This window comes from Tinamus guttatus, unplaced genomic scaffold, assembly GCF_059628265.1.
Source record: "Tinamus guttatus ecotype Peru unplaced genomic scaffold, ASM5962826v1 Tinamus_guttatus_pri_ptg000025l, whole genome shotgun sequence".
Taxonomy (NCBI): domain Eukaryota; kingdom Metazoa; phylum Chordata; class Aves; order Tinamiformes; family Tinamidae; genus Tinamus; species Tinamus guttatus.
The window spans coordinates 2,498,202-2,510,798 of NW_028288559.1; the positions used below are offsets into that span (position 1 = coordinate 2,498,202).

General features: G+C 36.9%; 1 protein-coding gene across 2 annotated transcripts in view; it reads left to right on the plus strand.

The window, feature by feature from the left end:
- The window catches only part of PTPN3 (protein tyrosine phosphatase non-receptor type 3), an 84,480-nt gene that overhangs the window by 49,429 nt on the left and 22,454 nt on the right, over positions 1–12,597 (plus strand). For both annotated transcript variants that reach the window (XM_010222790.2, XM_010222791.2), the window contains exons 14-17: positions 5,441–5,464; positions 7,448–7,646; positions 8,387–8,464; positions 9,334–9,390. In XM_010222790.2, the coding sequence (XP_010221092.2) occupies positions 5,441–5,464; positions 7,448–7,646; positions 8,387–8,464; positions 9,334–9,390 (358 nt within the window). The remainder of the gene's footprint in view (positions 1–5,440; positions 5,465–7,447; positions 7,647–8,386; positions 8,465–9,333; positions 9,391–12,597) is intronic.

The window sequence follows — 12,597 nt, forward strand, 5'->3', positions numbered from 1 at the left end:
TTAGAACTTGAATATTCATCCTTACTGGTGCACGTTAGGCTCTTTCTCATCCTTCCTTCCTCAGCTTCTTCCCTTTGCCCCATTCTATATTTGCCCCATTTGTTTTAATAAATGCAGCTAAATTCAGCATATATTCTTGATGCTTCATTCCCTTCATTCTGTGAATTACCAGCCTGAGTTGGCCTCTGTTTTGCCTAATTGTTCTTGTTCCCTGCATCCATGCTGCCCTCAAATCTAGCTCAGTTTAAGATTCTTTTTCATTGCTATGTCTCTGACAATAAGTATTCATGCTTTTATATAAGCATCTTTTAATAAATGCTGGATGGGTTAGTTTTTATTTTTGATTGCTATTGCACACAGCTGACCTGATTCCCTTGTAGAGATTATATTCTAGGAAATGCTGTATTGGCTGCTAACTGAAGCAGGGCTTTTGGCATATGAAAAATTGGAAGGCAGAAAAAGTTTTATGCCTTATTTTTTATTATAAAGCGTCCAGTATTGACCTGCTCGACAGTGGTACCACTGGTGTTCTTACCATTGGTGTTCTTACACTGTGACTGTTGGTCATGGTTAGGGTTAACTGCTTTCAGTGATGATAGTCGTATGCGTTAAGGACTGTGTTGAGTGCAGCAAGAGGAAGGTACTGTTCTCACTTGTATCCCTTGAGCTTTCTCAAGGAGATTTTGTAGTGTTCTTGGGCTAGAACTATAATTACTTTTAAAAATGTTTCCAGTATGAAAGGTGAAATCTGTGATATGGCGACAGCAAATTGAGCAGTTGCAGAGTTTTAGCATGCACAAGACTTTTACAGAAAAAAATGGCCTCTGTCGTAGACTGAAATACAGTCAGTAGAGGAAATGTAGAATAACAGTGATAACAGCTTGCCAGTGTGTACGTTTGGAAGTTGCAGAAAATAACTGAGAAGTTTGGTATATAGCAAAAACCTTCAAGTTCTTCCACAGTGTAACTGTAAATATAAGTATGAGGCACAAAGAGTGTGCGTAGCCTCCTTATGCTGGTTGTTCTTGTTGTAGAAAGACTGAGCAGAAGTCATTCTCTGTATAAATTTTATGAAAAGGCAGCAGAAAGATATTCGTTTAAATCTTTTTACCTAATTGCTATTTCTTAGACGCGAGCTCGCTAAATGCTACTTTAAATGATGAGTTCTCAGAAAAGAGATAACGGAAACCTTGGCATGGTCTCCACAGCCTTGCAGGTGTTACGATAAAAAAAAAAAAAAACTGACAACTAAAAAGCCTTAGGAACTTAAAGGAGAGCCCAAGGGCAAGCCCAGGCTGTGCAGATGTTTCCTTCAGTTGTTCGTGAAGGAGGGGCGGACGTTGCTACTGTTCTATTGTTTATTATCCCTTTTCTCCTGGGCTTTTACTGTGCTGCACTTTATCCTCATCAGGCCTCAGAAGAGCAGAATTCTCCTGTAGAGTATTCCAGACAGGGAAGGCGAGGTCTTTTCTTAAGTCCTGAGAGAGCGGGAGAATCAGGTAGTCAGGGCAAACAGCTTTACTGTAAAGCTCAGCAGTGACAGAGCAATTCCTGGTGAGTGGAAGACTGAAATGGCACCATTTTAGATAGAGGGGGAAAGCAAGAGAAGCTCCCTGCAGTTCAAAAGAGTTTGCTTGTCAGCCCAACCAATGGCAAGTTTGCTCTCCTTGCAAGGAAGGTCTCCGTTTCTTGAGGAAAAGATTGGCTGGTTGGTCTGGTGAGTGTTTCTCTTGCTGATTTTTAACTATGGCATGCTGTGAAATAAGGAAGAGGAATATGTTAGTAACGTGGAATAAGTTATGGCCAGAAAAGGTCATCTCCTCATTTGTGGAACTCCTTGAGGTCGGTGAGTAGCCAAATGTTGGAAGCACTGTGTGAGTTGTGCAGATGGAAACTTGTGCAGCTATGGCGTGCTGTGCTACTAAGCACTTTTTGAAGGGTGAGATCCGTTGTCCCTCATTCTTTCAAGGGTTGCATTTGGTTGTTTTCCAGTTTTTTTTGGTTACTTATTATACTTAAATTACAGAATGAATCAGTAACTCTTTCTGAGCTAGTATGAATGAATGGAACTGCACTAATTCAATACATAAACCCTCAGCAACTACAACTAGCTATATATATATCCTACACACAAGTCTACAGAAGTATTACATACATAAGTATTGCTGAGATAGCTTAGAATGTTTTGTTTATTTACAGTACATGAACAGAGCTCCCAATTGGTTTTTCTGTCTAAATCTCTGTCTATGTTGGAGGGGGCTATTATATTAAAACAGAATGATTTATATCTAATTCTATCACAACTTGGAATGTAAAAAGAGTTTTGTGGGAGCTTTGAAAATGGTTATTTTGGAACAATTCCATGTAGAATTTGTTAATAGAGTTACAGCTCTGCTGTGACAAAAGTTAGAAAGGATGTACAGTGTGATTGTTCTCTCCCTCACTAGGAAATCAATTGGCTTAAACTAAAAATAAATTTTATTTTTCTTCTTTATTATTTTTAGCATGACTTCCTAAGGAAGTAAGGCTTATGTCATTGCCCTGCCTCTCTGTTCCCACTTTAGAAAATCTGGACATTTGTAGTCAAATTTAGTGTAGGAGTGGATTTTTTTTTTACAAGCTTAATAAAAATCAGTGACTAAGCAGCAGTTTCACATAAACTTTCTCTCTTCTGGAGAATTTATGGTATGAGCTCCCAAGGTCTCTCATGCACTTGTGGTGTTGGCTGGCCAGGCAGTGTATGGGTGCAGATTGCTAAGGAGCTTTGCACCCTCATGTCCAGTAGGGAAGCCCCCGCAAGGTTTGCAGAGTAGGGCAAACTGAGAGGAGAGAGGGTCAGTGGGAGTCACAAGGGGGCTCAGCTGCAGCAGAAAGGAAATTTTAGTGTAAATAAAATAATAATGATAAAAAAACTAAAAACACACTCCAGAAATTCTTAGGAAAGCAGACTTCACTAGCTTTGTCTCTCAGGGAACAAATTCTTCATATTTACAAATACATACAAAGGAACTGACATATAATACAGAAGCTGGTGTACAGGACAGTAATTACAGTAAGCTGTATCCTGTGAGTTGCCTTCTAAACTGGCAATTCAGGAACTCGGTGTGCCAAACAAACTACTTCATGTTTGTGCTTCTCCAGGATAGGCTTATTTCCTTCAGTATTTTTGGTCACTACTTATCAAGGCTGGGCTTGCCCCATAGTGTGTAAAGCTATCTGACCTGTGTTAAAATTTGCTTTGTTTCTCAAGCAAAGAATCTGTGTGTATTATTTACCAATTGGTTACTTGATCTAATATAGTATAATTTGCTGTTTCAATTGATTTCTAATTAAGGCATATGAATACATTGAATAATGCTCCCATATGCTGAAAGTTGTTTACTTTTTTCATATATAACTTAATTTTTGAAATGAATTTGCCATATGGACTTGAAAAAAAAGACCATGTGATTAGAAAGACTGTAACATGAACTCATTGCATACAGCTCATCTTCATTGACCTGACAACTAGTTTAGTAATATTTTGATTACGTGTTTAAAGCAAAAACAATAATGGACTGTTTTGAGATGAGTACGAAAAGGAGAATGACACTTTTGACAGAACACATTGCTGAAAGAAGAAGAAAAGCTAACTGATATTGTATAAAGCTAGATTAATAAATCCAAGAGGATTCCATGGAGAAAAATAAAAACTTGAAGCAAGTCATTGTTTTGATATATATAAATACTTTCATCAAGTAAGTAGGTATTAAGCTGCATCATTATGCTACCTAGACAGTGTTAACTGTGGTGTTTGCTTTATCTGTTTTTTCTTGTTTCAAGGGATATTTTGCTTATTTTCTGTTTTTTGAGGAGTCATATGATAATATTGTTTTGGTGAAGGGCTGTTATTCCAAGACTGCATAGGAAGAGTTCCCATGATTTTTTAAAAGAATATTTAAGAATTTTGTGTATAGTGGCATACACAGAATAATAATTCAAAATTAATAATCATTCCTCAATCATTCTTCAGTCTAATTTTTGATTAAGATTTAATGTTGGAAACATTGAACTCAAAACAGGATTTTGTCTTCACTCGTTTTGATGGTGTGATGTCTGTGTTAATGTTCAGAGTGGCAGAGTACAGGGATCAAAATTAAAAGGTGAGATGGCAGAGCTCCTTTTAGGATAGACGCCTGACAGCTCTTCCTTTGCTCAGTACCCTTCAGGGAATGGCAGGGAGAAACTGTAGACTGTAGCTACATGAAATGATAGGCTGTAGGGAGATGATGATAAGCATTGAAAAAATGTCTTTAAAAAAAATGATGTTACTTTCTGGTGATAAATGTCACATTTTACATTCTACTAGAGTGGACCAGTTTTTGCATATTTTGGGGTGAACCGTCTATGACATCCATAGCATCTTCATCGATGTTGGCTGCTTCTGTTTCCAGCTGTGATAGTGTATTTCTGTTCTTAGTGAAGTACAGTTGAATAAGCCACAACTTCAATTCCAGAAGTCTCAGACCTGCTCTTAATGTATCACTGTGTTTGCCCTGTTTCTTGACAACTGCCCTAAGCATCAGCTGTTCCTCCCTTCTGAAAGCAGAATATTGGATTAGATGGACAGCCTGACAGCGTATTAATTCATCATTTTATTTTATTTTATTTTATTTTTGCTGTTCTTTTACATTTAAGCAATAGTTTTTCTTGAACACCGTTTTTTTGAGATCCTTTAGATTCATTCGCTCCTAGATGATGTTGGATAATGAACAAAGAAGAGAGTTTCTTAGTGTCAGATACTATGTGTGGACATTAGTTTCCTAATGCTTTAGGAATCTATTACAATCAGCCAAGCTGCTTTGCAAAGACTCTTAATTAACTGCCCTGCTTTTCTGTGCTAGATTGGCCTCATCTGTGCTACCACTTCCCTTTTGGTTCTCATCTGTCCTCAAATTCTCTGTGTCAGCATCTGTTCTGCTTCTCTGGTGTGAGAGATTAAGTACCGGGTGCTTTGCGCTTCCGCAGCCGCCTCTGCCCATTTCTCATAAGCTCTGCATAAAGATGCTGCCATGTTTGGGCTTTTGTAAAATACAGTCAGGAACATCTGTAGTCATTTTTATCCACACCTAAAGCTGTCAGGTGATATAGAGTGTCTTGTTAAATAACTCTACTGCTGCATATTTAAGTGCAAGTAGCAGATGTGCATTGTCTGCAGCTGGCCTCCTTCCAAAAGCGGTAGTCAACTGCTGGTTCTACTCGGATTTTTGTTGAGTATTTCACAAAGTCCATAGCTATGACGCAGACTTTCAACATAGGATTAAGGGTTTTTTTTTTTTTTTTTTTTTTTTTTAATTTGCTCTAAGTGCATCTTCCACCTTTTACGTGTGCATTTTCAATTGGATTTTATTTCCAGTTTTCCTGAATTTTTAACTTGTGTTTATTTACTGGTTTTCAACAGGTCATCTGAACAAGAATCATCAAAGTGAGTTTTCTTTAAACTTTCTACTATGGAATCTTTAGCTTTAAGATATGTAACAGAATGCATAGAACAAACTTTATATGTTTATTCCTGTCTTGTAACCATGCCAGACCAGTAATCTGAAAATAAACGTACAAAGGAATGAAGATTGTAAAGCTTTCTTGAAAAAATAAGGCTCGGGATCATGGTATGGCAAGCCCAAGGCCTAATACAGCCCTAACCACTGTTAACACAAAAGCTGTTTTTTAAACTGTTCTATTTTGTAAAGCTTTAATGATGCTAAAAGCCACTGGTGTTTTTTCTAATGCCACAGAGCATTTACTGAAACAGTTTGTCACATTTGTATTTTTTTTCCTACACTGGAGAATGAGCTATAATGCAAATGAAAATGTTTAAAAACTAAATTCTGAAAATTTAAAATATTGTTAATAACTTCAAAGTCTTCTTAAATTGAGAGCACCAAGTGAATAATATCTACTGAACAGTCAAAAGTATTTTCTATAATAAATGTTTTGTGCAACTTTTTTTGTGCAGAATTTACAGTTAATTCACATGGCTAAGTATGAGTAGCAAACCGAACCTCCAAAGTGTTAATGCCAAAGTGTGTGGTGCATATGGCCCTTCAGGAATGTTTCTTGGTTGCACTCAGATTTCTACAAGGCAGGAAGCGAGTCCTTGCCATGTTAAAGCTTGCTCCAATGCTTGTCCTGTTCCTTAAGCCCAAGTTGCCTTCTTCATTGGCAGCCAGCAGTGGTCACTGGAGATGGCTCAGAAAGGCTCATGTGTATAATCATAGACTACTACAAGAGAAGGGACGAATATTTAAACTTGCAGGTTTTAATGACAGGATTTATTTTGGCATATACCTCCACCCTATGAGAGTTTAATGTTGTGTTTAGGAATGGTGAAGTTTATTGAAAATTAATTGTGGCTGTACTATAAAGCACAACTAAAAGCATACATTCCTGCAAGGTTCAAATATAGTTCATAGCAATGTTGAGTTGTCCTTAGCAGTGCAGACTATTCCTGCAAAGTGTGCTGCCACAAGGCACAATGAGGTGACAAGCAGCTGAAAGGTCTGTCTGCAGTGGGGTAGTATTGGTGATTAGGACTCATTTTTGCTCACAGCTATATGTCCTTGGTGTGAAATTCCTATTTCCCCAGTCATAGCATTTTCATAATCTATTATGTAGCATGTATGAAGATGAAGCAGTTAGTGTGTATGATATCTGTGAATTTGATCCAATTAATAGAGTTTTAAATGTATTAGTGGCCAGCTATTCTTCCTCTTCAGAGGTGGGCATACAGCTAAAGTGAACATTGCTATCAGGCAACTTAACCAGTTCCAAGATTTGAGGCATTCATTTACTTACTTTTTTTCCTTTATTTCCTAAATTTTAAGATTACATTTTAAAATGTTAGATGTATTAAATAAAGATGATTACATCAACTACAGAATGTATTAGCTGCCATTAAACCCTTTGTTGTTACTTCATTTCTTATTACCATGGCTTTTCTGCATGCTACCTACTTTCAGAGGGGCAATGCTGAGATAGCACCTAAAGAGGAGTGAAGAGTGTGCTGGGACTTTGCAAGAGTTGGAGTGGAATCACTGCACAAGTTTTTTCACTCTTAGAATTGCCAACCAAAGGCCATTTCCTGACTTTCAAACCCCGTTTCCTTCATGTTACTGTGATTTCTTGTACCACTGCAAACAGTATCTTTCACTGCTAACCTCCTGATATTTTGCTGATAATGTTCCTGCTCATCTAGTTTTATTTTGTCCAATTTTGAATGTCCACTGATCAAATGATATTCTTGGCTCATCCTTCAGTCTTACGACTTTGCACTACCATGGATGGTGTTAAATCAGAAGTATAAAGCTGGCTTCTTTTTCAACTAGGCAGCACAATTGTAGTCTTGAAGTGTTTTTTGTACCTTTTTAACGTTTTTTTTTTTTTTTTTTTTTTTTTTTTTTTTACTAAGGAATGCATTGGGGAATAGTCCAGCTCGGAATTCTCTGACACATACCTCACCTAAAGCCTTGTCTCCGTCTCCCAATGGAGTTGGTAACATTTCGGGCCCCTACCCACTGGAAGGAGTGGATAAGCAGTTCCTAGAAACATATGACAACGTTACAAAAACAAGCTTAACAGAAGATTCCAGTCAATACTACTGTGATAAGGTGTGTCAACTGCCTTCTTTTAAACACAAAGCTAATATTAAATCATATCTACTTGTCAGCGTGGCAAGATGAGCAAACTTAAGCTGTTGTATGTCTCAATAGCAAGCAGAACTCAGTTCTACCTCCAACTTTCCTTTACAGGACTGGTACAAGTCCTACTTTGAATGTTGAGGTGGCCGGAGAGCAGCCGCTACCTGCTGGTTTTATGGTAGCCTGTCGTTTCTCCCCTCTCTCTCCAGCCACAGTAGTGCTGTAGTGGCCTGCAGCTGACTAACCTGCCTTGCCTGTAGCTGCTGCCAGGTTTTAACTACTCTGCTCTCCCATGGGCAATTAACGCTCCCCTTTACAGGGGAAGACTGGGAAGATGTAATTGCTGCATAGTCCTCATAGTAAAAGCTTTTCAGAATACCTAAGTTTGTTTTTTTATTTTTAAGTCACCTTTAGCAAAGACAACACAGTGAAAATATCAAGATATCAAATGAGAAAGCTGAGAGTAATAAGGTTAGGACAAAAGAAGTTTTGAACAACTTAACCATGATTTATGCTGTTGCTTTTACCATAATAAGCGATAAAAAGTTTGCAGCAGTGCGTATATGCTGTAAATGTAGCTTTTTTCCTTTTTTAAAAAAATATTTATTCATAGCATTCATCTAGAGAGTACCTGAATTTGAATACACTATATTCTAATTTGCTGCTCTCTTATTTAAAAATTAGGATTTTTTTTTCTCTATATATTTCAGAATGAACTAATTGAGGGAGACTTACTTTTGGTGCGTATCACACCAGATGAAGATGGGAAGTTTGGATTTAATCTAAAGGTAACACATTAGTCTTATTTTCAAAGGGTTTATGTAGCTTTCACTCTTTGGCATATTATTTTTCATTTTTAGTGTGATGCTTTGGTGAAAGCAGTATATAGAGGCTTCTCATCAAACAAAATTTTTTAGAAGTGGCAGCCTGATCGTTAAAAGATAAAGCTTATTTATGAAAATAAGTCTGCTGACTCAGTTCTTCAGTTGTTTATGCTTAGGATATGATGCATATGATGATCCAAAGCAAGCTGACTGTATAGCTGCTTAAGTATCAAGTTGGGAGCCTAATTGAAGGCATCAACTTCTGGAAATTGGGCTTCAGTGTTATTAAACGAAATCCTCCGTGAAATTCCATTTAAGTAGCCAGAGTAGTGTCAAGTAGCCATAATATCTGTAAAATCAGGAGCCATTTTTGGTCTTCTCACGTTGGTCATTTATTAATGGGGCAGTGATAGAACTTCAATTAGTGTCAGGTAGAGAGAATGAGGCAGTGTAGTTCTCTGGACATTGTATCCCATGTGATCCCTTGCAGGTTCGGTACCATATTAGGGAATGCTGTTTTCCTTGTGAGTTCAAGTGTTTAATTAGACATGGTAGGTAAGGTTAGCATAAATGCTGCTTTTCGTTTATTTGTTGCCTGCTGGTTATATGTATGGGTAAGCAGACACTGAACATTCACACTGGCTCTATTTCCCTGGAAATTAATAATTGGTAGATTCAAAAGCAAAAAAAAGACACTTGCTGATGAAAATTAAGTCTTGCTGACCCTGTCTGTAATGACACAGCAAGGGTCTTGTGTAGCACAAGCAATCATCAATTTTTGTTTTGAAATGCTATGTGTACTTACACTTATTATTTACTTGACATTCTTCTAGGGTGGTATAGATCAAAAAATGCCATTAGTGGTGTCACGAATAACTCCAGGATCACCTGTAAGTAAATTCCTACAATTTTTAACTCCCCCTTTGCTATTCCCTTTCAATTAGGTCTTTATAATAAGAACTTGGGAAACCCTCAACCAGAACAAAAAAGTAGCTGACCTGTTCTATTTAGAGTTCAGTTCCTTCAACGTTTTCTTAAACCACAAATGAAAAGATGAGGCATAGTAGACCGAACAAGATACCAATAAAAAATATGGTCTGGTTAAGCCTCCCCTTGTGCTCTCCCAAAAGAAATCATGAATGGGAAAGTGTTAGAAGAAAAGCAGCAGGCATGACTGGAGGAATGGAGCAATGTTTATGGAAGAAATGAACAGCCTGAGCTTCTGCAGCATAGAGAGAGAAAAAAAAAGAAACTAAGAGAGATATAGCAGAGATCTGCAGGATCAGGACCATTGCACAAAGTGTAGCGGGAAAATTTCAGTACAAGCTGTCTAAGTAAAGACAGGTTGAAAATATGTAAAAACAAGTGGTTCTTCATGTATCAGATAATAGGCCTGTAAAAAGTCTTTAAAAAGCATGCTATGGATAAAGCTTTTTGTGGGGTCAAGAAAGGACTTGACAAATATTTGGAAGGAAAACTTATTGAAGGTTACTAAATAGGCAAGCTACATCAGACTAAGGAAACCCTAGGAGTTAAAAACCCATTATATGACAGGAGACTACTCAGGAAAGAAATACCTGTTTGTGTTGTCCTTATTTTGCTTATTGCTCACTGGAAGTAAATTTCTGGTGGATAAATTAAATCAGTAGAACATTTGTCTGAATGGGTGCAGCCATTCTTGTATTCTTATGTTTAATTGTGAAACAATGACAGAACAGCTTCATTCTTTTTCTGAATCATTAATGCAACAAATTTGTAATTTTGTCTAACAAATCTGTCTTATTTTGTTTTTTTTTGTTTCCATTAGTCTTCTTTCAAAGTATATTTCCCAAATCTTGATACAAATTTGATAGGAATATTCCTGATTTAGTCCTGAAAATCTGGTGTGCTGTCCACATTGCAGACTCTTACCAAATTTGATAAGTGGTCACAGGAATGATATCTAAAAGTCATGATGTAAATTGTGATAAACTGTGTGAGAAATATTCTGTCCCATTTATGATTTTGTGGCTTGACATAATTATTTGGATGGAAAAGGAATAGGAAATTATCATAATAATTTAAATTCCCTAAGTGAAAATTCCAATGTCCTTACAGAGACTCAAGTTCAGCCTAGCTAGTTTTTTAAACATAACTTGAGATGATGAAGATAACATAGAAGAATCAGGATCATTCCTCAGTCAGCTAAGGAAAGAAGGGCTTCCAGAGGCGGTGATTTCTTGTTGTCTGATTTCATTGTCGTCTGAGAAGCACAATGTGGCTTCCTCTTTGCTGATTGGAACAGGGGTGGAAGTGGTTGACCTTCTAACTTGGGCACCTAGTTTAAACACCTGCAATTAGTAGCCATAGGCATAGACTCAAGTGACCAATTAGCTCTGTAGACTGCTAAGCCATCAAGCAAGTTAAGTTACGAAGGTTCAGGAAATAAACTCAGAACTGGTATCTAATACATTTCCCTCAACAGCAGTGCTGTAGAAATTTCTTTGAGTTGCAGCAAGGGGGGAAAAGATAGATGCTTACTTTTAGAGCATAGTGGCCATATTGTTTTCCATAGACTAAAATTGATTTCCTCTTGACTGCTTAATGAAATATAGCTGACACTTCAAGTTTAGTGGAATGTAGAATGCATTTTTATGATATTTTAGCCACCCAGAACCACAGTGTTACTCTTCCATCCTTATATTTGTTATTATTTTAACTTATTCTGCTTACTCATTACTTCGCAAATTGCTGCCAGAGACACTATTTGGTAAATGCTAATATTACTTCTCAGGTTTGTAAGGCATTTTTGCCTCTTTCCTCCCAGAAGATCTCTGTCTCTGGGTGGGCGAATATGACAAATCTACAGGCTAAAATAAGACAATTTTTCTTCTTTCCACATCCTAAAGCCTTTTCCAAAGCAGCAATGTTCTAGAACACTGGAAAGATTTGGGGAGTGGACAGAGAAGGAAAAAAAGGCAGGAGAGAGCCTAAATATAAACAAGAAAAATCATTTATTAAATATGTTATTCTTTAATGAAATCCGATATTGATTTTGTTTTCACAAGTAATATTAATATCCTGCGATGATGAAGAAGTTGTCAGGGCTGTAATTAATAGAGCTTGTGATTGAAAAATAGTGTGCATGCTTCTTGCCTCTGAGAATGAAGTGATTAGCATAAAATGAAACACAGGGTGTGTCAGCAGGATAGGAAGCCTTTGACATAATTGTCAGGAGAATCTTGGTATCTGAAAAATCTACAGATTATGTTTCCTAATGGAAGGAATTAATTCCCTTTCAAGATATATTTTGTACAGTTGGATGATTCAAGCAAGAGAGATGACTAAAACATTAGCATGTCACATGAACATAGTTCATTTGCACATAGATATTAATTTCTCCCTGCAATGAGGAATAAAAGAGCTAGTGACTAGCCAAGAAATCTAAATTAAAAGCAAGTATAGGAGATCCAGGAACCTTTCCTTCTGTATTCTAGTTGACTTCTTGATACTCTCAGACTGCTTCGATAAGGTCTGCATGGCTGATACAGTCTAAATATCACTTATCTTTTCAAATATGACTAACAGTAATATCTCAGAGTAATAAATCATTCATAGTTGTATTCTTTAATGTTACCTTCAGAAACTATCCCAAATAGATCCTCATGGCAGCACCTAGTTCTCCTAGTGTTCTGTAGGTGCTCTTCCAAGGAGCTGTGAATACCTAGCTGCTGACAATGTTCATGAACATCATGGCTGTTCTAAATTCTTTTCTTCCTCTATTTGTACGTCTTTGTCTTTTGTTCATCATTTTTGAACCTCTCCATCTTCTTTCTTTAGAAAAAGTTAGGGGATTTTTTTTTTTTAAGCAGCTTTTTTTTTCATACATTCTTTTTTTCTCTTTGCTTTCTTTTTTTTTTTCTTTTCCTTTCTTGACACTCATTCACATTTCAAGTTTTCTTTCCTCTTTTACTTTATTCCCTGATACAAATAGTTCCTGATTTAACTTGTTCTTCATACCTTCTCTTCTACTTTTTTCCTCCTGTTGGTTCTGTCATCATCTCTGTCATCTTCTGTTTGTTACTTGATGATACGGTAAATCACTGATAAACTTCTCA